Here is a 26,855-nt window from a genome sequence, read left to right as displayed (position 1 = left end):
AAGTGGGGTATCATATGAAAGGGCTTCACCTGTGCATTCTAAAACAGATTTTTATTTATTTTTATGCATCATAGTTTTTGAATTATCGTGCAAAATGTCGAAAATCAAAAAATACGACTGTAGTACGGAACTCTCGTTGCGCGAGCCTGACTCGCACTTGGCCGGTTTTTTAAATGTTAAACCCGATGAGCGTGTCTGCGCAGATGAAGCGTGACGGAGAGTGATAAAATGCAGGTTTTATTTTTGTTTAGCATCGCGATTCATGGCCCAGTTATCGCGGCGGACGTTGCTCTATTTCTGTTTTTGTGGCCGTAACCTAACTTCAGAGCATAGACTTATGTATTACTTCGTACCAAAATCGTAAGTGGAAACACTGGTAGTTCATTATATTGTTATACTACCTAAATGAGAGACTACTACTATCAGAAATGAGGAGATCCGTAGGAGAACTAGAGAAACCGACATAACTTAATGAGTTGCGAAGCTGAAGTGGCAATGGGCAGGGCACATAGTTTGTAAAACCGATAGACGTTGGGGTCCCAAGGTGCTGGAATGACGACCTCGCACCGGAAGACGCAGTGTTGGAAGACCCCATTAGGTGGACGGACGAGTCGCAGGGAGCCGCTGGATTCAGGCGGCGCAATACCGTGGCGTGTGGAAGTCCCTACAAGAGACCTATGTCCAGCAGTGGACGTCTATCGGTTGATGATGATGATGACTCCATTCTGCGTTTGGTGTCGTTCTCTACAAGAGGTAACCTCACGTGTTATTTCCAGGGTAGAGGCAGAGAACTACTACTCGAAATGTCTGGCAAAGCTGGGCACGAAACTGGGCAAAGCGTGCAAGGAGAGCGTGGGCTCGTGCGCAGACGCGTGGAAACACGTTGCCATCGAGATGGAAAAACGATCCGAGATTCATAGGTAAGCATCGATACCCAACAGGAAATTGCCTTTACACAAGTTTAAAAAATCTTTTTTTTTTTAAAGAATATTAGCCATGTTAAATGACTAATATTCCCCTTTCCTCTCCAACTAAGCGCCATTCTTGTGCTAGGAGTAGGTACCACAATAGTGCAACGGGCGGGGTTTGAACCGTCGACCTTTCGGTTTTCAGTCCACTCCTTTACCTGTTGAGCTATTGAGGCTCTTAATTAAAAGTATGCTTTAAAAAAAGCATATTATACAGTGGAAGACTATGTAAATGATAAGAAAGCTTGGATTTGACTCGCTCCAGCAATGCACGGGGCTGCAATTGCTTGTACATTATGGTATAATAATATTGTAAATTGATCACTTGAAAAGAGCAACCGCCGAGTTTCATGCTGGTTCTTCTCGGTAGGAACAGCATTCCGAACTAGTGGTAAATTAAACTAGTTAACGATTCAAAAGCACTTGTAATAAGTCTACTTGAATAAAATATATTCTATTCTATTGTTCTATTCTAAAATATTATGCATCGACCTTTAGAAAGAGACAGCGGTTTGGTAGAGCGTTGTCTCTGTCGTTGAGACTGACAAAACGTCACTTATGTATGAGAGGCAGAGACACTCTACAAAGCCTAAACCTTGGTTGGTTTTTTCCCTTCTATCTAGTTTCTCATCGCAAGCTGTGACAATCACTAAGTTAGTCTACAATAGAGCATACGGCGATGAGTTGAAATAATGATGATGACGATGATGAATTTGTTTTTACAGGACTTATTCCAGTGCCCTTTCAGAAGAACTAGTGAAGCCGATGAAAAACGTCATTGACAGTCAGCTAAAACTACGGAAGAAGGTAACAAAAAAATCTTGTTCTTAATTTGAGGTAATCAATAATGTATAGGAGGAAAAAGAAATCACTTACTTGGCTGTCTGTCTGTCAATACCCGTCAAAGGAATCAAAACCTGTAGGGTATACTTCCCATTGACTTAGAATCATGAAATTCGGCTGGTAGCAATGTCTTCTAGCACAAGTAAAGGGAAATATCCGAAAAACATGAATTTGTGGTTATTTCTTGTAAGGTGACATTTATTTTGCTGACGCGATGTATTTGAAGGTATAAGTCCCGCAAATTTCTATTGCGCTGGAACCATGTCTCATTAACATCGAAATGACGCCATTTTGACGACAGCCGAAATAAAAATATACCATCAGCTCGAAACTTCAGTCTAGTGACGTCACTAAAATGGCGGCCACACGCATTAGCAATTTGCGGGACTTATAACAGAATCAGCCATGTATCACGATGTTTTTGACTCAATCGCATTCTAGGCCGACTGTAAACTCAAGTCATCATCAAATGCATCCCATTAAAATATGATTGCCTACTTGCCTACACTATGAAATTGTCTATCACCTTAATCGTGCTATCTAACATTACAGATCGAGGGTAATGTAGACAAAACCACGCGCGCATTAACCGATTGGAGATCAGCCGAGGCCAAGTCGAAGCGGCAGTCGCACGCCGCTGCCAGAGAAAACGAGAAGCTACAGGACGCTTCGTTGGACAATAGGTTTGACATCTTGTAAAGACTTGGCCATATACATAGCGTAACGGCACAGCTCACGAAAGTTAGGGAAATAATACTAATTCAATTAATCAATCAATCAATCGGCCTGTTTGCGTTCACTGCTGGACATAGGCCGTCCCAAGAGCGCGCCACCACACATAGACCCTCCGCCTTCCACATCCACCCACTTCCCGCTACCTTTATACTTTGACGTAAGATTTTTTTACACCTTTGTTACCTGATTATCTCCAAAGGCACCATGATCCAAACTTCATAGTCGCTGATCATACCTTCCCGTGTTGGGGACGATACGCCGAGAGACTTTCATCTTTTATTAAAAAAAACGGAGGTTTCGCCCGCGCTGGTTCTAGTCACTCACATAGGATGTCGCGTTAGTCATTTCGTTGAAACGTTGCCGTTACGCGTTCTGTGTGCCCAAGCCTTAGAACTCGACTGTTCTGATACTTTGAACCTTTAAATTGGTTTAAGCATTAATTGAACGTCATCAGCCCGTCGAGAATTTATCGGTATAGCGCGTAAAATTTAACTCCTCACGCGCCATTTTAACTTTTTGTGTCAAATTTCATGTCAAAAGAATACAAGTCCAAAGGAGAATTGTACTTTTGACATTAGAGTTGACCCATAGAGTCAAAACGGCGCGTGAGGAGTCATTTTTTAAGGACATTCATTTTCATCATTTGAAGGATCCTTCAGTCTATTTGCGATGCGATTATGTAGCTATGCGATAGTCTTATTGCTTTGCAATTTGTTATGTGGGCTATGAAGGTGACGTCTTATTATCTATTGTGTATTCTATTTATAACAGGAAAGGCCGTTGCCATTCATACGCCTTCACGTGTTAACTTATAAGAAACAAATCTCCTATAGTTCTCAACTATGTAGCTTTTTCTGTTATACACAATCTCTAAGCGAAAATGATCTCTATACTTCAACCTATTGCTATCCCTTTCATAATTGTCTCTGCGGAAAAGGATAACACTATATTTAGATTAGTTTGAGGTTATCTATAACAAACATAGTCACATAGTTCACTCTGACATTATCTTATAAAATGAGTTCTCACGAGCCATTTTAACGCTATGTGTCGACTGTCATGTCAAAAGTATGGTACCATACTTACTGGACACATAAAGTTTGTTGACACATAAAGTTAAAATGGCACGTGAAAACTCATTTTGTGCGAATTATAGCTCTAACTTCACTTGGTTTTTTAAAATTTTTAGGCTTAGACAGTATTATATTTATTAATTGCAAAATTGTGTACTTGTCTTTAAGGTTCAATATGCAATGCAATGCGCAATTATGTTATTACAGTACGCAGCCAAAAGTAATGTACATCGACCTTTAGAAGGAGATAGCAGATTTGTAGAGCACTGTCTCGGTCGTTGAGACCGACAAAACGTCATATGGGTATGAGTGACAGAGACAACGCTCTACAAAGCGGAAATGTCATTACTTTCGGCCGCGTACTATACATAGACGCAGTTGGTTTAACGTGAACATGCACTAATATGTGTGTGCACTGTGCACTGGCTAAAATAACATATCTATGTACTCCATTCTTTTGCACGAGTGCCATAACTTGAATCTTGAAGTAGTCATGACTGCTTCAAACGCAAATGCATAGCGAACTACAATCTTCATTTCATTGTCATACACGAGACTGCTCGAGTAGTCGCAACTGCTCCAAACTGTCAACTGCAGTGGAATTGTAAACTTCTCTATCAGTTGACAACTCTGCAGTGGACCGCTCGTTTAACGAACAATTACAATAGGTAGCCGGCAGGATATATCGCACATCGAACTTTAGTAAGAGATAACGGTTCCGTAGAGCGTTGTCTCTGGCGTTGAGACCGAAAAAATGTCACATAGGTATGAGTGACAGAGACGACGCTCTACGTAACCGAAATCTCTTTCTAAAGTTCCGTGTGCAATATTTCCTGTCGGGTGCTGTACTTTTTAACCGACTTCATATAAGCTACACGAACCAGTAAAGTTATCGATAACCTCAAAATGGCGCTTGGTCAGTCCTGTTCTCTAAATAGCTTTATACGGAACCCTTGTTCAACAGCCGTATATCTCGAAGCTCCAGCGTGGGCCACATACCTCATTCCATCCTGACCGCGGCGAGGGCGGAGCGTGGCAACAATGCGAGTGAGCGAGACGTGGCGAAGCTGCAGGTGAAAAAGAGGAAGACAGAGGATGCCGTTAAGAAGACCGAGGTGGAGTACTACAATGTCTGCGTGCAAGCTGAAAGAGCTAGGTAAATAGCGAGTGGCTAACCAATCACTTCAAATTATATATCCACAATGGCCCCGATTCTCTAGTCTCTCTCTAAACTAAATTTAGAATATCTGCATCCTTTTCTTTTTACTAATGCTAAAAAAGGAACGGAACATGACTTTCACATTTAAAGACTCTAAATTTTAGTGCACAATACAAATTTAAACAGTAGGTTCGCGAGTGCGCGCTAAAATCACGGGTTTTAGCATCTAAAAATTAAATTTAGAAATGTCAAACTGCTTCTGTCCTTTTCATATTACAATAGTAAGAAGAGGGTGCGAATACTCTAAAATTGGGTTGTGCTTAGAATTGGTGCCAATATTACAGTTCTTGTAATTCACGAAGACGAGTGGCTCATGCTTGTGTTTAAGTCGTATCGGTATACGTAAGGTACACTAAATGTGTGCGTTTGACAGCGCTTGCTCGCGACTGATTGGTCCGACATGCACGCACATTTACGCAATGCCCGTGTATCCGACGTAACTACTAGTAAAGTCCACTCGCCTTCGTGAATTGCAAGAGCTGTTCACTATTGTAAAGTTGTTCGATTGTCTTAAAGGTTAGAATGGGAGACGAGCGTGGTGAAGGGCGCGGGCATGCTGGAGTCTCTCGAGGAGGAGAGGCTGACTCAGCTGAAGAGCTCTGCGGACTGTTACCTGAGACTCACCGCCGCAGTACCGCCGCAACTGGCAGACGTAAGACTTGACTTGTATGAGACATCACTTGATGTACCTCCAGGTTAGAATGGGAGACAAGCATGGTGGAGTCCATCGAAGAGGAGAGGCTGACTCAGCTGAAGAGTTCTGCTAACTATACCGCGGTACCGCTGGTATTCTCACGGATGACGGATCGAACTCGAATGACGGAAGTGTCGTGCGCTTATCGCCGTTATCCTGAGCGCTTAGTAGCGGACTAGTGATGATGATGACTTTATATTTCTTTGTACAACCCACCACCTCCCATGGCCCCACCAACCTCGCGGTTATATGACCTTCTTGACTCTCTACAAATTCTTTATATCCTTCCTTGCCCCTTTGAGTCTTTCTCCACTTTCTGGGGCAGACGTACACGAAAACGCAGATCCCCGCGTGCCCCACGGTCCGAATCCTTCCTCAAACACCCACTGGTCCACGATCACGGTCCGAGCTGTTCCGCCTCTTGTGCCAGTGATGCGCGAACTCCCGCAGCTTACCGAAGCTTTCCGCCGAGGCTCCGAGGTCCTGGTAGTAGACCGGACCCTCTTCCTCACGAACGATCCCGTCCAGCAGGGCGCAACCCAGGTCCTCATGTAATGTTTGTCTGTGCAGGTGACGAACGCGCTCACAGCCCCCATAGCGAACGCGAACGCGAACGTGGACATGCGCGTGGTTCGCGGCGTGCGCTCGCAGCCGGCCGGCGCCAGCGAGCAGCTGCTGCCCGACTTCTACTGCGAGCACACCACGCTTGCTATGAACAGAGAGCGGCGGAAACAGGTCCGTAACACAGAATCCTTTACCAGCTGCTGCCCGACTTCTACTGCGAGCACACCACGCTTGCTATGAACAGAGAGCGGCGGAAACAGGTCCGTAACACAGAATCCTTTACCAGCTGCTGCCCGACTTCTACTGCGAGCACACCACGCTTGCTATGAACAGAGAGCGGCGGAAACAGGTCCGTAACACAGAATCCTTTACCAGCTGCTGCCCGACTTCTACTGCGAGCACACCACGCTTGCTATGAACAGAGAGCGGCGGAAACAGGTCCGTACCACAAAATCCTTTACCAGCTGATGCCTGTGAATTCGCCCGCGTGGAATTAGGTTTTCCAAAAATCCCGTGGGAACACTTTGATTTTCCGGGATAAAAACCTTTATCATGTCTACTACATACACTCACTCTACATCAACTCCTTTCGGCGATGTTCCCACTAGATTACAACGTCATGGGGTTATTCAAGGGGCGGACCAACAAATTCCTAAAAGGCTGGCAACGCATCGGCGGTTTCTCTGGTGCTGCAAATGTTCATGGGCGGCGGTAATCACTTAACATCAGGTGACCCGCCTGCTCATTTGCTCGCTAATTGTTTTTTTTTATTTAAAAAAAGAATATTAGCCATGTTAAATGACTAATATTCCCCTTTCGTCTCCAACTAAGCATCAAGCTTGTGCTAGGAGTAGATACGACAATAGTGCAACGGGCGGGGTTTGAACCGTCAACCTTTCGGTTTTCAGTCCACTCCTTTACCTGTTGAGCTAAAGCTAAAATGTCTATTGTTTGTTTGCAGGCGCTGCTGAAGATCCTCCAGCTGGTGAAGCAGGACATCGAGAGGGAACGCAAGTCGAAGCAGGGGCTCGAGAAGCTGTCCATGGCCATGAAGCAGACACCCACGTTCGGTAGTGACGACTCCCAGCAGAACGTTGCGGACAAGTTGTACCATGTCAGTATACAGAACCAATCATGAGCCTTTTAGGGTTCCGTACGTCAAAAGCAAAAAGGAACCTTTATCTAAATCTAAATATATAAAAGGAAAAGGTGACTGACTGATTAACTGACTGATCTATCAACGCACAGCTCAAACTACTGGACGGATCGGGCTGAAAGGCTTGCAGATAGCTATTATGACGTAGGCATCCGCTAAGAAAGGATTTTTGAAAATTCAACCCTTTAGGGGTGAAGTAGGGGTTCGAAATTTATGTAGTCCACGCGTACGAAGTCGCGAGCATAAGCTAGTCTATATATATAGAAGGAAAAGGTTCGCGTTGAAAGTCGGCATGCAGATAGCTATTATGACGTAGGCATACGCTAAGAAAGGATTTTTCAAAATGCAACCCCTAAAGGGGTAAAATAGGGGTTTGAAATTTGTATAGTCCACGCGGACGAAGTCGCGAGCGATAAGCTAGTAGTATTATAAATGTAAAAAATTTCACTTTGATATACTTTAATAGACTTTTGATAAATAAATAAATTAATTTACTAGTAAGAACAATTTGGCCAGCGTGGTAGACTAAGGCCAAAACCCTTCTCACTCTGAGAAGAGATCTGTCTTCTGTAGTGAGCCGGCGATGGGTTGCTCATGATGATGAAGTTTCTTAATTTTCAAGATGAGGTCTATGCTGACGTACTTGGAGGCTGTGCGGTACAAGATAACATCAAGCCTGGCAGAGCTGGACAGCCGGCCGCCGGCGCAGCACCCCCTGTCCGCTCACATACACGTCGTGAGGGACAAGCAGGGTCTACAGCAGAGCATTCTCAAGGTCAGTCAGTCTCCAGTCGGTCCCTATCGCAGCACCCCATGTCCGCTCATATACACGTCGTGAGAGATAAGCAGGGTCTACAGCAGAGCATCCTCAAGGTCAGTCTGTCTCCAGTCGGTCCCTATCGCAGCACCCCCTGTCCGCTCATATACACGTCGTGAGAGATAAGCAGGGTCTACAGCAGAGCATCCTCAAGGTCAGTCTGTCTCCAGTCGGTCCCTATCGCAGCACCCCATGTCCGCTCATATACACGTCGTGAGAGATAAGCAGGGTCTACAGCAGAGCATCCTCAAGGTCAGTCTGTCTCCAGTCGGTCCCTATCGCAGCACCCCCTGTCCGCTCATATACACGTCGTGAGAGATAAGCAGGGTCTACAGCAGAGCATCCTCAAGGTCAGTCTGTCTCCAGTCGGTCCCTATCGCAGCACCCCATGTCCGCTCATATACACGTCGTGAGAGATAAGCAGGGTCTACAGCAGAGCATCCTCAAGGTCAGTCTGTCTCCAGTCGGTCCCTATCGCAGCACCCCCTGTCCGCTCATATACACGTCGTGAGAGATAAGCAGGGTCTACAGCAGAGCATCCTCAAGGTCAGTCTGTCTCCAGTCGGTCCCTATCGCAGCACCCCCTGTCCGCTCATATACACGTCGTGAGAGATAAGCAGGGTCTACAGCAGAGCATACTCAAGGTCAGTCTGTCTCCAGTCGGTCTCCTGGCTATATATATAAAAAGGAAAGCCGACTGATTGACTGACTGACTGATCTATCAACGCACAGCTGAAACCACTGGACGAATCCAGCCGAAATTTGACATGCAGATAGATCTATTATGATGTAGGCATCCGCTAAGATTTTTTTTTTTAAAACCGACCTATCTAGCTTGATAAGCTAGAATCATCCATACTTCCATACTAATATTATAAACGCGAAAGTGTGTCTGTCTGTCTGTCTGTCAGCTTTTCGCGGCCCAACCGTTCAACCGATTTTGATGAAATTTGGTACAGAGTTAGCTTATATCCCGGGGAAAGATATAGGCTTTTTATCCCGGAAAATTAAGAGTTCCCACGGGATTTTAAAAACCTAATTCCACGCGGACGAAGTCGCGGGCATCATCTAGTTTGTAAATAATTTATGCCACTATACCACTATACCATTATACATAATAGTCTTACAACACAAGCCTGCTGGTTTTCATTTGACATGGTTATCAACAATGACGGTGGGTTTGATTCCAGGTCCCGCCGTGGCTACAGACCGACTACCAGAACGAAGTGAACAAAAACCTCCAGCCGAGCTACACCGCGCTCACCCGAAGCGTGACCGGCGGGGAGGAGCGGGAGAGACGGGACTCTATCATGAGCAGAGCTTCGAGTAAGCTGCGCATAGAACACTTGTCTTTCCGAAGACATGCTGATCACAGAAGCGCGCCTACCACGCCGGTTTGTGTGGAACTGCCCCCCGTCGCCAGCAAACCGCCGACGCCCGACGCCCCTCTGCCACCTGATAGCCCGCTGGACTGGAGCGAGCGAGGTGCGGGCGACGGATTGTCTAATCAACAGGATAGCGATTTTGGTTAGTAATTCAATGTTCCGAACATATTAAAAAATACGGGACCATTTCAAGGCATCAATAGCTCAACCGGTAAAGGAGTGGACTGAAAAACCGAAAGGTCGACGGTTCAAACCCCGCCCGTTGCACTATTGTCGTACCTACTCCTAGCACAAGCCTGACGCTTAGTTGGAGAGGAAAGGGGAATATTAGTCATTTAACATGGCTAATATTCTTTAAAAAAAAAAAAATTCGCAAATTTCCTCTATCGATTAAAAAAATTGCAAATCGGGCCAGAAACCTCAGGGAAATCGTTATAGGTATATTGAAAAAGCTTTACCGAATTGAAAACCTCTTTTTTAACCGACTTCCAAAAAGGAGGTGGTTTCTTGACAGACAAACAGACAGACAACAAAGTGATCTTATAAGGGTTCCTTTTTTCCTTTTGGGGTACGGAACTCAAAAAATGTAATCAGTACCCTTATTATTAACGCGAAAGTGTGTTTGTTTGTTGGTTTATTGGTTTGTTGGTTTGTCCTTCAATCACGTCGCAACGGTGCAACGGGTGGGTATAGATAAAGACCTGGAGAGTGACATAGGCACTTATTGTCCCGGAAAATCAAAGTTCCCCACGGGATTTTATAAACCTAACTAGCTGATGCCCGCGACTTCGTCCGCGTGGAATCAGGTTTTTAAAAATCCCGTGGGAACTCTTTGGTTTTCCGGGATAAAAAGTAGCCTGTGTCACTCTCCAGATCTCATCTATACCCATACAAAAATCACGTCAATCCGTTACACCGTTGTGACGTGATTGAAGGACAAACCAACAAACAAACACTTTTGCATTTATAATAAGGGTACATGCTGATTCCACGCGGACACCTGTAAATTAGAGGTGTCAAATACAGGTTCATGTGTGTATCACAATATTATCACGTGTTACAGACAAATATTTAATAATTATTAACGTTACATTATTTTGTTACAAAAAAAAAATTGCTTGAACCGTGAGGCGCAAGCAGAAAAATGGGTGCAATCGATTTTCGACCTTATTGGCATACGTCAGAAAACAGCATTTTAGCAATCTATGAATTATACTGAGCAAGAATATGACAAAAAACAACTTTCTCATAACCGTCAATAAGGTCGAGATTTGTTTGCACCGATTTCACCATGAGGCGCAAGCAGATAAATGGGTGCAAGCGATTTCCGACCATTATTGACATAGGGAACAACATTTTAACAATCTATGAATGATACCTACTGAACAAGAATATGACAAAAAACAACTTTCTCATAACCGTCAATAAGGTCGAGAACTAGGGTATAGCTTGTATTTAACTTGATTGATTTAAATTTTAAATTTTACTCTTAATAGGTACCCAATCCATACCTTCGCGACAGGTCGAAATGGCAATCGGGGAGGGAATGCCCCGCACACCCGCACGGCCCCTGTGCTAACCCAGTGCGGGCGAGCGAGGGTGACGTGCGGGTGTGCGGGGTGTCACCCCCGCCTCATACCCCGATTGCCATCTCAACCTGTCGCGGAATACAGTACCTAGTACCTACCTATGTATGTAAAAATAAAAACAAGTAGAACGATAAAGCAATGTCAAGTAGATACCTACAATACAATAGGTAGGTAAGTTTACCTAGTTACCTATAAAAAAAATCTTTTTAGTAGGTAACTACTATATTATTATCATACATTTCTACATATTTATTATCATACGAATTATAAAATGATGATGATGATTTCTAAAAAGAACAATACCACTTCACGTACCTAACCTATTACCTATAATACTTAAATGTATGATAATACCTACACTTTGAAAAACATTTTCTCATACGATTTATAAAATGACGCAAGTATTTCCAAAAGAACAAATCTACTATAATAGGTATTATTAACGCGCGACACAAATCTATCACAACACAAAAATGTACCTAATCTACATTATTTTGCCTAATCTACATTACAATTATTCGCATTAAATATTTATCGACACTCAAGTTCACAAATAAATAAAACTGCATTCAAAATTTATTACGAAACAAACAAAATGATAAAAATACTAGCCGCATACTCGTATCATCACAGTCAACATGTAACAGGCCAATACGAAAATTCGATGTAATAATTATTCACCGTCGAATCGCGACGATATTTGTATTCAGCTGTACCTACCTAATATATTTTATTCTAATATCGTCGCTCGGTCGCGCCGCGCGCGGCGTATCAAAGATCGAACGCCTGAGTTATTTTTTAGGAAGGATTTTCTCAAATTTTCACTACTTATTATATATTGTATTCAATTTTGTTTTAATCTAAAAACGAATATCTTGAATACATTTATATATTTAATAAATTTATTAGGTACATTATTTTTTGACACCTCTACTGTAAATGTCATCACATGTACATCACCTAGATATATAGCTTGTATAAATTTGAGCCTCAATAGCTCAACCGGTAAAGGAGTGCACTGAAAACCGAAAGGTCGACGGTTCAAACCCCGCCCGTTGTACTATAATTGTCGTACCTAGCTCAAGCCTGACGCTTAGTTGGAGAGGAAAGGGGAATATTAGTCATTTAACATGGCTAATATTACACATATATATATATATATATATATATATATATATATATATAATTTGGTGGTTTGCAGACGAGTTCTCATCTCAAAGCGACAGCTCGTCAGATCTGCAAGACGTGGGCAAGGCGGGCAGCGGAGTGGGCTCGACGCAGAAGTACATCGGCAAGTGTCGGGCGCTGTACGCGTACGAGGCGAGACTGGACGACGAGCTCACACTGTCGCCAGGTTACTATCAACTTTCCTTGCTAAACCGAAACTTGGTACACGCTGGTGGTTTAAGAGCCGTGGATAAAACCCATTACGCACGTCGAATATCTTCTTTTTTCTATATCTAAAAATGAATTGCTGAATATGTTGCTAAACGCAAATTTCGAGAACTGCTGAACCGATTTCGCTCATTCTTTGTTTTATCTATCTTTAAGTATATATAGAAATGAATCGCTGAATGTGTTGCTCATCGCAAATCTCGATAACAGCTGAACCTAGTTCGTTAATTATTTTGTTAAAATAGTCCTTGAAGTACAAGGATGGTTCTTACGGAGAGAAAAATTCCAAAAATTGCCTGAAAAGCTTTTTAAATTCCCATACAAAAGATTCGTAATAATACTTAAAAGTCAATTTGAACTTTAATACCATACCATAAAGTTTGTGTTAGTACTATGGTAACATTACTCAAAAACAAATTGTCTATGGTAAAAGTCTTCAGTTAGTCGTAAGGTATCTTTATGTATGCTTTGTAATGTAAATTGTATTTTATTTTATTGTAATTTTTAAATGTGTTTATGGGTTTTATGCCTGACAATAAAAAACTATTATTATTATTATTATTATGGATATACATCTACTCTCACGCCCGCGTACAAAATAGATACATATAAAAGCCAAAAGAGTTATAATATACTTACATACATAAAAATAAATAAACCTACATAAACATTACATACATACATATTTGTACCGGGCGGAGGATTACACCCCGGCAGGGGAGACCAAACGGCCGGGGGTCAGGGCGACAGGTGAAGAAATCGGCGGACTATCCTAGCCGAGTCCAGCAAGACCGCTTTTTGCATCCTGGCTGCGAGCGAACTGCCACGGAAACCCAGTCGCCTCAGATGTTGAGCGAGGCTGACTGGGATCAACCCATTCGCAGATATGACGATTGGGATGATTTCAGTGGACTCCACATGCCACATGTCGGAAACCTCGTGAGCCAGATCGAGATACTTGCGCTTTTTCTCCGTCTCAGCTCTCACGAGGTTCTCGTCATACGGAATGGTGATGTCCACCAAAAACACCCTCGACTGTGCCCGGTCCACCACCACGATGTCAGACTTATTCGCTAGAATAGTCCTGTCCGTGATAATGGACCGGTCCCAATAGAGCCGGACTCCGTCGCGCTCGAGTACCGGCACCGGTGTGTACTTGTAATACGGCAGCCTCTCATCCAGGAGACCGTACTTCAGAGCAAGCTCTTGGTGAAGGATTTTGGCTGCTTGGTTGTGTCTGTGCAGATACTCAGTGTTGGCAAGCGCTGAGCATCCCGAAAGCACATGTCTGAGTGACTCGCCGGGATGGCGACAAGCTCGACAGATGTCATGAGTGCCATCCTTCAGAATGTACTTTCGGTAGTTCCGCGTCTTGACCACCTGATCTTGTATCGCACAGACATTATTATTATTATTATTATTATTAAAAATCAAAGAATCGACTGTTAGGCGGTACGAAGTTCGCCTGGTCAGCTAGTATTCCATATATGGAAGTTGCCGTACCTGTGCGCACGGAGTCGCCGCAACTCCGTGCGCATACACACGGTAACTCCCATATCTAACAGATTCTAACGGTCGTCGCGTCGACTGAGTTGCCGGCAACTATCGACGGTGCGTAGTAATTCTAAGTGAATCACTTTACACAGTTCCACTACACTTGTTTGCCTTGGAGTAGGCACTTTTTTGAATTAAAATTTTGACACAAACTCGAATCTGTAAGAAACATCTAGTATAGTCCGCGACAGGTCGAGATTGCAATCGGGTAATGAGGCAGGAGCACGCCCGCACCGGGCTAACGCGGGGCCTGTGCGGGTGTGCGGGGCGTTCCCACCCCGATTGCTATTTCGACTTGTCGCGTACTATAGGGGCAAATTATGGTACAAAAACCCTGTTTGCTAACTTTTTTGTCTTATGTTGCTTTGCGATTTTTTGCTCCGCCATGAATTCTGTGACAAAAACTTTTCACCTCATTTTATTCGTTCAAATTGTTTTATTTTATGTTTACCGAGATTCCCGGCAATATCCCATGTTTTTATGCAGCATAAACAAATAGTGGCGCAACTGTTCACACGTAGCACGTAGGTACGGACGTGTGTACGAATTTTGCAGTACCTACAACTGAATCTGACCGAATTCTCAGCACACTTTGAGCATAGGACATGCTGTAAGTGCGCTGAGAAATCGGTCAGATTTATCCCACAAAAAACGTGCGGTGCTAATGCGGTGTAAACGGGGTCTCAGCCATTTTGTCTTTTGGATAAGTCCCGCAAATTTCTAATGCGCGTTGCCGCTATTTTAGTGCTGACAGACTGAAGTTTCGAGATGATGGTATATTTCTATTTCGGCTGACGTCAAAATGACGTCATTTCGTTAATAAGACATGGTTCCAGCGCAATAGCAATTTGCGGGACTGATATGTAATTGTATTTACTGAGTTTGTGCTAGTCATATCTGAACTTTAAACTACTCTCTTGTAAAATCAACAATTATTGTCTACTTAGCAATTGCAATTGTGTAATAAGCCATCGATTTGATATCGGTAAAGAAAATGATTGTATATTTTATTGTCTTCCCTTTGTTAAAGAATATGAAAGTCATTTGTGATTTCTCTTCAGACTTTCAGTGTTCCGCCGGATCCTGCAAATATAATGCATAGGTACAAAATGAGTTCTCACGTGCCATTTTAACGCGTCAAAATTAACTCCTCACGCGCCATTTTAACTTTATGTGTCAACTGTCAAAAGTACGATTTTAGTCCTTATTTTAAAGGTGGTTCGTACTTTGTTGACACATAGAGTTAAAATGGTGTGTGGAACTCATTTTGTACGGACTATACCAGGTTCATAATACCTACTAAGAATCCTCAGTCCCGCAAATACCGGTATTGTAATTTAATTGTGCTGTGCGACTGCATTTCCTAGTTGTAAGGCAGAAAACTAATAACAAAACTTTGTCAACAGGTGATGTTATAAACATCTTTGAAAAACAAGATGACGTCTGGTGGAGTGGCGACCTTAACGGCTCTTTCGGGATCTTCCCGTCGTCCTACGTCGAAGAGATCACCTCTTGCATATGACATCAATGTGCTCGAACCATTACAAATTGTTTGTATGTGAAAGTCATTGATAGTAGGTGCAGCTCCACTATCGGGAATCGGCAAATGATTCGAGTTCGTGAAGTACTATCGTATTTGCCGAATGCCGAAATATCATTCGGCGAATCTAAATATATAAAAGGGAAAGGTGACTGACTGACTGACTGACTGACTGAGCTATCAACGCGCAGCTCAAACTACTGGACGGATTCGGCTGAAATTTGGCATGCAGATGCCTAAGTCTTATGACTTATGGCAAGCTAAGAAAGGATTTTTGAAAATTCAACCACTAAGGGGGTGAAATAGGGGTTCGAAATTTGTGTAGTCCACGCGGACGAAGTCGCGAGCATAAGCTACTTTAAAAATAAAGCAAGAGTAACGAGACGATAGGATTCCGGCCACACAGTTGGCGATATCACAAATCATTTGCCGAATGCCAAAAGTGAAGCCAGACCAATAGGAACTTATTGGTCAGCTCCTTAGAGCTGGCGAACACAATGGTTGAGATCACACTTAAATCCTTTCCTTTTTCTTTGATCCGAACATTTTTGAACCACTGAAACAAAGAAGGAACTCATTTAAAAGCACAGCTGTCTAAAACTGTGCTGAAATTGAATCCAAAGTTCATGATATCGATCAGGTAATAGCAGCTTTCATTTTAATTTCCTGCGCGGCAAGAGCGACTACGAAGCGGGAACGTCAACCGCGTGGCGGTCGCCTCCCACCATGTTTAACACCTACGCGACTACAACGCGATTTGACTGCAGAGTGGAATAATGCACTGACAATAGAGGTTCGCGATTCGCATTGTAGTCGCGCGTCTCGGGTATCATAACGCGCAAGTGTGGCCGTAGCTTTACATCGTTTTGTTCGCCAGCTACTCATTATTAGAGATCGCTGCAGAGTTTAGAAATTAAGTATTAATTATTACTTAAGTAGTGGTAAAGTTGGTGGCGTCGAGATCGCACTCGGGGAAGGAACGCCCCGCAAACCCGCACAACCCACGTGCTGACCCGGTGCGGGCGAGCACGGTGACCGTGCGGGGCGTCCCTCCGCCTCATATTGCGATTGCCATCTCAACCTGTCGCGGACTATAGATGATTGGTGGAGATAGTTTATGACGGATTTAGATTGAGTTCACTCCGTATCATAATTATCATGATAGTGTCCAGCTCTGCGTCAGATTTTAATCAAATTGTATCCGTATCTCCCTTGATGGTCGGACAAAACCGACCCGATATGGAACGGGCCGTATTGCGTATCGTATCACAGCGGTGTATCATGACCCGTCGATATATGCGATCATCGATAAGCGATCGGATCGGGCAAATAATACATATCTGGACCCGGCTTTTGCATGCTAGAGGCACGCTCAGCCAAACAGAATTCAGCGCGAATGATTATGTAAGAAAAAATAAGTAGTAAGTATCTAGTTTATGATGTATTTTCGCACATTCTATTATATTATTTTCTTATATCGTTTTGAATAATCTTCTTATAGTAGGGGAGCCCAAGACGCTAAATAGGGATTTACTCGAGCGTCGTGGGGCCCTATTGGATTGTGATTGTTTAGATTAGGTGCTAAAAAGAAAAAAAGGTTACAATATGATGTATGTGTATACAGGTTTTCAAAAATGTAAAAAGAAATATATTCACAAAGAAATACTCGAATGCTTTAGATATTAATAGTACATATTATATAAAAATGAAAATTATAATTAAACTATAAATTAAAAAAAAAAGTAAATAGACCCAAAAAGATTTATCGAGCACGTAGCTCCTATTAAAAAAAATTACGGTTTGGACGCAACCCATTTCCTTACGTCACGCTCAAATTGTCAGATCAATGAAATGCACACTTTTCTGCATCTAATTAACTTACCTTGTCTTAATCTGACGCGCTCGAGTAAATCCCAAAATCCCCTCTTGGGCTCCCCTACCATTATGTTATACAAAAACCTACTAAATACAAATTATGTAATAAAATAAATAATTTTAATTAATATACATAATAATTATGAGCCTCAATCGATTACTACTTATTAATAATAATAATTAAAAATAATTGACAATAATTTGATCATATAATACAATGAATCAATTATATTTTATTACTTATGTAAAGAATAATTTATTTTTGTATTCAATACTATTGAATATTTCTAGGTAGGTACCGTACCTACTTCATGTATGCCTACCTCCATGTCATAAAACTAAAAAAAATTAAGATCTTGTAAAATCAGTACAAATATACGAAGGCGACAGATTTATTTTTATAATTAGGTATATCAATATTGCAAATGTAATAAATATCTACGTACATGATAAGTATTTCAAATTTACAGCGCGGCAAGCCTAAACGCGGCCCACATTCTATGTCTTCTGTTTTTGTTATACGAATTTCAACCGTAACTACAAATGCATACAACACGGTTTAGGTAGTTACCAAAAATACGACTCTACTGCACTCCGATTTAGGCTAAGATCTATAAAAGGTACTTTTACTTTGCTCAGACTTTATAAAGGGTGAGATTTATAGAGCGCACTCTGACTTTGCTTAGTTAAAACGAGACAGAGCTATACCTCTCACATAAATCTGTCTCATTTTAACTCAATCTCAAGTCTGAGCAAAGTCAAAGTGCGCTCTATTGATCTCAGCCTAAGAGTTAAAAGGAGACAAAATATCATAAACATAACTCTGTCTCGTTTTAAGTCTGTAAGGGCAAAGTCAAAGTATCTCAGCCTACAGTGCCTTACAGACGTATGTATTAGTGATTTTCCGGATATCCGTATCCATATCCGTGGATATCCGCGGGAGAAAAAAGATCCGTATCCGTATCCGTTTCTTTTTTGGCGGATCTTTTACGGATCTATTACCCTATTAATTTTTAATAGGTACATAGATTAAATTCTATTTTAGGTGATCAGGTAGCAATAAAATACTATTAAATAATTTAACAACAAACAACAAACAAATACAAACGTAATTGCTGCCCAATGTCACACTAAATTATAAACAAAACAAAAGAAAGACCCGCGCAACGCAAGTCGAAACATGTCCTGCCACGCAAAGCTTCCAAGTGGTGTTAACTATCGTTTAAAGGTCACGCGAACCGACACTGATTGAGTAAGAAACTTAAGATCCGTATCCGTATCCGCGGATCTTGACGTCAATGATCCATATCCGGATCCGTATCCGCGGATCTACATTTTTGATGATTGATCTACATGAATGATCCGGAACATCACCAGTATGTATTAATTGGACTGTAAGCTGCATTTGGGACGTTTTCAGTCCAAATGCAATCCGTTTACGTATATAGACCCTTAGTTTAGTGTCTTTGGTAAGTACTGAGTGCCACAGAGCACATCTATCTTTGAGTTACTGTTATAGTACTGTATATTAATATTATGTTAAATATTATGTGAATAAAGCCTGTGCTATACGGTCAAACCACACTCCCGACCAAGGTGACCTTAGTAAGAGCCTCCCTGGCCCAGTCGTGAGCGCTGTGGTTTTACAAATGGGAGGTCCCGGGTTCGATTCCCGGACAATTTGGGAATTTATAATTGCTAATTTCATGGTCTGCGAGTTGCGACCGTATAGCACAGGCTTGCGGCTGAAGGCACAAATACAATCTCGCCGAATGCAACGAATGTTTGAATCCTTCGACGTTACGTACGGGGTGCATAGTATGTCGCAGTCAACTATACTCTATCTGCAGAGAGAAGTTACTATAGCGCTCGCTCTGTTACATAATCCCATACAAATGAAGGAGACAAAAAATTCAGTGGGCACTAACCATTTTGCGGTCAACCAATCACAAACGAAACTGTAATTTCGAATTGAATAACATTTTTCAATTGAATTTCGAATGTTGGTTGATGACTCAAAATGGTTAGCGCCCACTGAGATTGTTGTCTCTATCACTTGTATGAGATTACGTAACAGAGAGAGCGCCATACTAACTTCTTTCAGTGGTTAGTGTATGGCTTAATTAGCTACGACACATGTATACATAATATATTACGCGTTCAGCTAGTGTGTTAAATGTAAATTATTATTTGTTGTGTAAAATTAAACCAAAGTATGTTATGTAATAAACAAAACGGTGATAACAATTTTTGTGTATTTTTTATCGAGTTAAGGTCAATTTCACCAACATGGAGTACGTTTTGTATCCAGGATGAAGTCAAGACTCAAAAGTTCATGATGCTTTCACAGTTAAAAAGTTATGAGCTTCCCCCATAAGAGGTGGTGGAGGGGAGAAATTACTGATTTCTTAATTTGCCCGTCGTTTAAATGCAATTCCTAGTATACGTATCAAATTTCAGTCTTCTAGGACTTCAGGAAGTACCCTAGAATTTTCGATTTCATTTAGTTTCATTTGGCTCGTCTTGGTGGGGGCACTGCCATGTCCCCTGATGTACTAAGTGGGGTACTTATCATAATTATTATGAAATGCATAATAGTTTTTGATTTATCGTGCAAAATGTCGAAAAAATACGACTGTAATATCTACTGAATCTTCGGTGTGCGAGTCTGACTCGCACTTGGCCGATTTTTTAACCGACTTTAAAAAAGGAGGAGGTTCTCAATTCGACTGTATGTTTTTTTGCTACGCGCTCACTCCGTCAAACCTTGGTCAAACAATATCGGTTCATAATTGACGGATTTAAAAAAAAACAGTAGAATTGAGAACATCCTCCTTTCTTTGAAGTCGTTAAAATATTTTCCCGCAGAAATTACCCTATTTTTATGTTAAAAAAATTTAAAAAAGTTGTAATATTTACGGATTGTGACGTCATTATTCACCTTTCGTACAGCGTGACTTTCATGGTAAAGATAAATAAAAATCATGATTTTTTAAATTATTCTATTTAATAACGAATTGTGGCACCATAAACTATCGTTATCATAGAGTTATGATACTGATCGCTATACAAAAAATCGGCAATGGCACAATGGCACCAACCATTGTGGAGTCGCAAAAAATTATGAACAATGAAGTACTTATAGACTATTTGCGCTGCTAATAAGCTAATTGACACCGGCCCCAAAAAAAATATTATAAAACTATATTAACTCTTGTACTTAATAGGTATATTCGGTAATAAATTAAACTATTTTTAATTTTTAGTGTACAAACACGGTTAGGTTGGGTTAGGTTAGAATAATATCTTAGGAGATATCACGAAATAATAATAAAAATTGTGATATCTCTAAGATATTATTCTATCTAAATGATAATCGAGGGTTCAATTTTGGTCTAAACTGAACACTTGAGATAACAAACAATTATATTTTGATAAAGATTAATACCATAATAGTAAAAAGACTTTCGAAATGAAAGCTTTGTTTTAGACCACATATCAAGATCATAAAAATGGTTATTGCCTACCGTACCGGCCTACCGTAAAAGAACTAAAAGATAGATATAGGTATGCTATCGCGGACTTTTTTAGAGCTGTTAAAGAACAATTCCACTGAACATTGTTTTCGTATAACTTTAACTATTTACGCAGCGCACTCCACAGATGAGACAATTTTTTTCACATTACAATTTTCGTAGAGATCTCTAATTTTTTTGAAAATGCACGCTAGCCTACTCACTCAGAAATAATGTAGCTTTCTACTGGTGAAAGAATTTTCAAAATCGGTTCAGTACCTAGTTCCAGAGACTTACAACAACTTACAACTACAAACAAACATACAATTAGTGTTACAAACATTACAAAACACAAAATTCAAAATCCTTTTACGACAATGAGGAAGTTTCTAGGCAACGTTCGATAAAATTTTCATAATTGTGGATATTTTGAATGATAGGGTGAAAGAAAAGTCGTAATAAAAAATTAAACGTAAAAAATAAGACATTTTTTTAAAATTAATTTAAGTTTTGACAAGAGTGGGCCCGTTCACGGACAATCTCCAACAAGAGCTGAAAACTTCCTCTAGTAGTAGGGGAGCCCAAGATACTAAAAATAGGGATTTACTCGAGCGTCGTGGGGACCTATTGGATTGTGAAGATTAGGTGCTAAAAAGAAAAAAGGTTATATGATGTAACCCCTTTCACTGGTGGGGTGAGCGCGTACAGGTTTTCAAAAATGTAAAATCAAAATATATTCACAAAGAAATAGGTACTCGAGCGCTTTAGATATTAATGGTATATAATGCGCCCCATGTGTTTTTTATCGCAAAAATATTTATCTGCCGGTTTGCATGGTGGGTGGTCGTACGAAGGTGTAAAAGGGGACGCTCCATCTTAGGCTGCATTATGCACTTCCCACCAGGTCTAATTGCAGCCAAGCGCGAGTCTATTAATTTAAAAAAAAAGAAAATAGTTAGACCCAAAAATATTTAGCGCGTCAGATATTGAGAAGGCAGTAGCTCCTATTCAAAAAACTGACGATTTGGACGCAACCAAAAGTCATGGCCGATGTTTGAAACTCCCAATGTCTGAAATGTGACTCTCCCATTTCCTTAGGTCACGCTCAAATTGTCAGATCAATGAAATGCACACTTTTCTGCATCTAATTAACTTACCTTGTCTTAATCTGAGGCGCTCGAGTAAATCCCAAAATCCCCTCTTGTGCTCCCCTACCACAATAATTACTAGAACTTTAGGTAAGTACTTACTATTTATTCATATACATACATACATTGGAACCCTCGTAGCTTTAGTTTTAAGTTTCTGTAATAATTATCACCACTATATCTTACAAATATAACACCAGACCATCAAAAAGAGTAATTTATTACCTATTTTGCATAAATTATTTGACTTTGACTTTGACTATATACTATCGTTGTTTTCTGTAGGTAGGCCGCCCGCGCGGTCTCCATACTCGAGGTTCGTCTGAAATAAAACATTTTGACTTTAAAAACCAGCTCAACGATTGGCTTTATCCAAGGTGTAACCAGAACGCTAGCAAAAACTCAGGGTTATTATTAGGTATACTACCTAAACACAATTCAATACCAATAACCATTTGGGCCATAACCAAAGAGCAACCGCCGAGTTTCTTGCTGGTTCTTCTCGGTAGGAAAGGCATTTCGAACCAGTGGTAGATGCATCCGACTATTCGAAAGTACTTGTAAAAGTTTATTTAAATAAAAAAGATTTTTTTTATTTTATTTTTTTATTTGCCTTATCTTGTAGTTTTAATAATATCCTATCCTATAGGTAGGTCTTAAAGCAGACATGAGGGGAAAAATCTAAAAAACGTGAATTTGTGGTTACATCCCAAGAAAGAAAATTAAATGTGACCTACCAACCAAATTTCATGATTCTAGGTCAACGGAAAGTACCCTATAGGTTTCTTGACAGACAGAAAGACAACACAGTGATCATATAAGGGTTCCGTTTTTCCTTTTGAGGTACGGAACCCTAAAAAGATAGGATAATGTGGCGAGCGCTTTTCCAACCTTTGGGTACGGGACCCTGAAACCACAGAAAATAATAAGTAATTGATAGGTAACCAGGGCCCTCTTTCCCACTGGGCACACTGGGCCCACGATCGATAGGGGCCCACTAATCCCTGCCAGATCACCATTATATAACCCACCGACCGATATTTTATTACCGAAAAACATATTTAAGTATTTCGATAAAATCTAAGGTCAAAAAGATCCTCTCGAACAAACGACGATAGAGATTGTTAACTAGTCAAGACGGACTTAAATCCGACACTCAGCGACTGCGGGCATATTATCTACTTTCTTTGTCTATTCTAAGAAAATAGTACCTACTCTGTCAAGATTATAGGGGCCCCATTATTCTAATGTGCCCAGAGCCTCCAATAGGTTGAAGACGGCCCTGTAGGTAACTTACTATCCGCCGACGTACTCCCCTCGTGCGTGTCCGCGGCCTGACGTGCGGACGTGCGGCCATACCTGCAACACAACCAGTGGCGTGCACAGAGTTCGAAGCCAGGGTAAGCATTAGTAAGATAGGCCTGATACACCTTATATAGACCTACTGAATGGCAGGTCATAAAGAAAAATGGGCTCAGGGTCATTTCAACTAGGGTAAGCAGTACTTTTATGCCTCTATGAATTGCACGCCACTGAACACAACACATAGGCACAATAAGTAATCCACATAATAATATTACTTATTATAATATTATTGTATACCTACTAGCTGCCCCGGCGAACTTCGTACCGCCTAACAGTCGATTCTTTATCAGGATTTTTTTTTAATTTTTCTCTCCGTACTTCAAGGAATATTATGAAAAAAGAATTAGCGAAATCGGTTCAGCTGTTCTCGAGATTTGCGATCAGCAAAACATTCTGTGATTCATTTTTATACATAGAGATAAATTATAAATAATATCTGTCCCGGCTGTACTCACGTGTTTAGTCGACGTTAGCCCGACTAGTTTCGAACCCATCCGGGGTCCTTTTTCAAGGGAGACGTTCGCGCACGCGCCGCGGTTTTGACTATACACTAAGTTATAAGATTTTTATGTACTTAGTTTATTAGATACCATAGACATAATATATGAATATCTTTTTAAGTACATATATTTACTAAGGATTCAAGTATTAATTTTATAATTATTCTAGTACCTACCGTAAGACCTATTCCACTTTTTAATACGCCTTACTCACAACCTTGAAGGAAGCTGGAAGAAATCTCTGTTTAGAGATAAGCATTTCCAATGTAACTTAATTTATATGTAACTACAATTTCGGTACATGAAAAATAATAATAAATAAAATGTAATCATCATCATCAACCGATGGCCCACTACGGCTCGGTACGGAGCGCACGGAGCATGGGTCTCCTCTCAAAATAAGAAGGAGTTTGGCCGTAGTCCACCATGCTGGCCAAGTCTTCTTTGGCAAACTTCACACACCTTTAAGTATATCATAGAAAACTCTTAAGCACTCTTAAGGTTTACTCACAACGTTTCCTTCACCGTTAAAGCAAGTGCTATTTAATTGCATAAAACGCGTAGGTAAGTATACCTAGTTGAAAAGTAAGAGGTGTGTGCCCGGAATCGTACCTTGGACCGTACCGTGGGTCCCGTGGGAACTCTCTGATTTTCCGGGATAAAAAGTAGCCTATGTCACTCTCCAGTGGCCCTACCGCGGTTGTTTGACAGCTAAGTACAATGTCACGATCGCAATCATCTCTGATTGGTTAAAGCTCGCTCACTATTGGCCACAATACATTGTTGCAACAAGAATCGCACAAATTCAGCCAACCAGAACAATTGAGATTGTAATAATGATTGATGCAGGTTTTAGACAATCGCCCTACTGGTCTTTCTCTATACCCATGCAAGAAATCACGTCAATCCGTTGCACCGTTGCGACGTGATTAAAGGACAAAGAAACACACTTTACAAGATGTAGGTACACTTACGCCTTTTCAAAATAGCCGGCCGATATGACTCTCTGGCTGCCAAATTCCAACGCTGTGCGCAGTATACCCTGCGGCGGAGACGGCCTAAAACAATAATTATTTATGAAGACCAGGCCAAGAGCACATATGAATTGTTGTAGGTATGGTGTTCTACCGAGCAAATCTTCACAATATGGCCACCGGTGGTATATCACCGCCCTCCCGGGCGGGGTGCGCCACTGCCCACAGGTGGACACGACTGGATTATGGACGGTTTTTTCTATCTAATCCTATAATAGTTATTTTGTCGCACCATTTAATATAACCGCATGAGCCACGCGCTCGTGCAATTTTATGTTTCCATGGTGTTTCCCATAAAAAAACGGCCAAGTGCGAGTCAGGCTCGAGGGTTCCGTACTACAGTCGTATTTTTTCGACATTTTGCACGATAATTCAAAAACTATGATGCATTAAAATCTGTTTTAGAATGCACAAGTGAAGCCCTTTCATATGATACCCCACTTGATATAGTTATCTTACTTACAGATTGTTTTCCGTATGTCTGCAACAAGACCTACTTACCTACCTGCCAAATTTCATGATTCTAGGTCAACGGGAACTCAAGTACCTACCTACCCTGTAAGTTTCTTGACAGACCGACAAACAGACAGACAGACAACAAAGTGATCCTATAAGGATTCATGCTTTTCCTTTAGAGGTACGGAACACTAAAAATAGATTAATAATGTAGTAATATAAAACTTACTTTATAGATAGGTAGGACATGTTGATGTCGCGATCGGACGACGAGGGAGATTGGGGCGCGGGCGGCGGAGGTGGGGTCTAGGGAAGAAAATAAAAAAAATAAAAATCTTTTTTATTCGAATAGAATAGAATAGAATGTTTTTTATTCATGTAAACTTTTTACAAGTACTTATGAATAGTCAGGTAGTTTTAATTTACCACTGGTTCGGAATGCCGTTCCTACCGAGAAGAACCAGCAAGAAACTCGGCGGTTGCCGGTTGCTATTTTTAATTTTTCAATTTACAATGTTATTATTCCGATTTCCGTACTATACAAGCCATTGCAGCCCCGTGCATTGCTGGAGCGAGTCAAATCCAAGCTTTTTTATCGTTTACATAGTCTGCGACTGTATAATATGCTTTTTTAGGAGCATACTTTTAACACATATTTTAAACTTGTGTAAAGGAAAGTCTAAAATTGCTTGTGGAATTTTATTATAAAATATTACACTCATTCATACAAATGACTCTCCCACCTTCCAGAGGCGGAGCGCAGGAGTTTAATAATTAGCAGAATAAACTTTTACAAGTGCCTACTTTCGAATAGTCGGATGCATCTACCACTGGTTCGGAATGCCTTTCCTACCTAAGCAAGACAGTGTGTGTTATGATTGGGCTCCACTATCGGAATTCGGCAAATAATTCCTGATACCGAAAATTTGTGTGGCCAGCGCCAATCGTCCCTACTTGTATCGTTCCGCACATTCGCGCTAAACTGAATGGTTGCCAGTCTCACCCACCTCGGTAGGTATTCGAAAATTCGCCAAATACAAAACATTCGCCGAATTCTGATAGGTAGTGGAGTCGTACGTTAAAGTAGGTATTGTAAGCGACAGGTCGAGATGGCAATCGGGGAGTGACAGAGACAACGCTCTACACATCCGAAATGTCATTCTAAAGGCCGATGTACGTTATTTTCTGCTGCGTACTGTACTTAGGTTTTTTTTTTTTTTTTTTAATAGATATAGCGAAGCAAGCGAGCAGGCGGGTCACCTGATGTTAAGTGATTACCGCCGCCCATGAACATTTGCAGCACCAGAGGAGCCGCCGATGCGTTGCCGGCCTTTTAGGAATTTGTTGGTCCGCCCCTTGAATAACCCCATGTTATAATCTAGTGGGAACACCGCCGATGGGAGTTGGTTCCACAGTTTGCACGTGCGTGG

General features: G+C 41.3%; 1 protein-coding gene across 2 annotated transcripts in view; it reads left to right on the top strand.

The window, feature by feature from the left end:
• Nucleotides 1-19,654, top strand: part of Nost (Nostrin) — a 101,665-nt gene extending 82,011 nt beyond the window's left edge. Inside the window, exons 4-14 of one of the 2 annotated variants that reach the window (XM_069508973.1) lie at nt 777-920; nt 1,694-1,775; nt 2,364-2,494; nt 4,584-4,775; nt 5,355-5,490; nt 6,103-6,267; nt 7,058-7,210; nt 7,875-8,027; nt 9,260-9,596; nt 12,245-12,397; nt 15,399-19,654. In XM_069508973.1, coding sequence (XP_069365074.1) covers nt 777-920; nt 1,694-1,775; nt 2,364-2,494; nt 4,584-4,775; nt 5,355-5,490; nt 6,103-6,267; nt 7,058-7,210; nt 7,875-8,027; nt 9,260-9,596; nt 12,245-12,397; nt 15,399-15,514 — 1,762 coding nt within the window. In that variant the 3' untranslated portion in view covers nt 15,515-19,654. The remainder of the gene's footprint in view (nt 1-776; nt 921-1,693; nt 1,776-2,363; nt 2,495-4,583; nt 4,776-5,354; nt 5,491-6,102; nt 6,268-7,057; nt 7,211-7,874; nt 8,028-9,259; nt 9,597-12,244; nt 12,398-15,398) is intronic. The other variant, XM_069508974.1, reaches the window with a different exon arrangement.
• Nucleotides 19,655-26,855: the final 7,201 nt, after the last annotated feature.

This window comes from Maniola hyperantus, chromosome Z (genome assembly GCF_902806685.2).
Source record: "Maniola hyperantus chromosome Z, iAphHyp1.2, whole genome shotgun sequence".
Taxonomy (NCBI): domain Eukaryota; kingdom Metazoa; phylum Arthropoda; class Insecta; order Lepidoptera; family Nymphalidae; genus Maniola; species Maniola hyperantus.
This window is presented reverse-complemented; position numbering and strand designations above follow the sequence as displayed.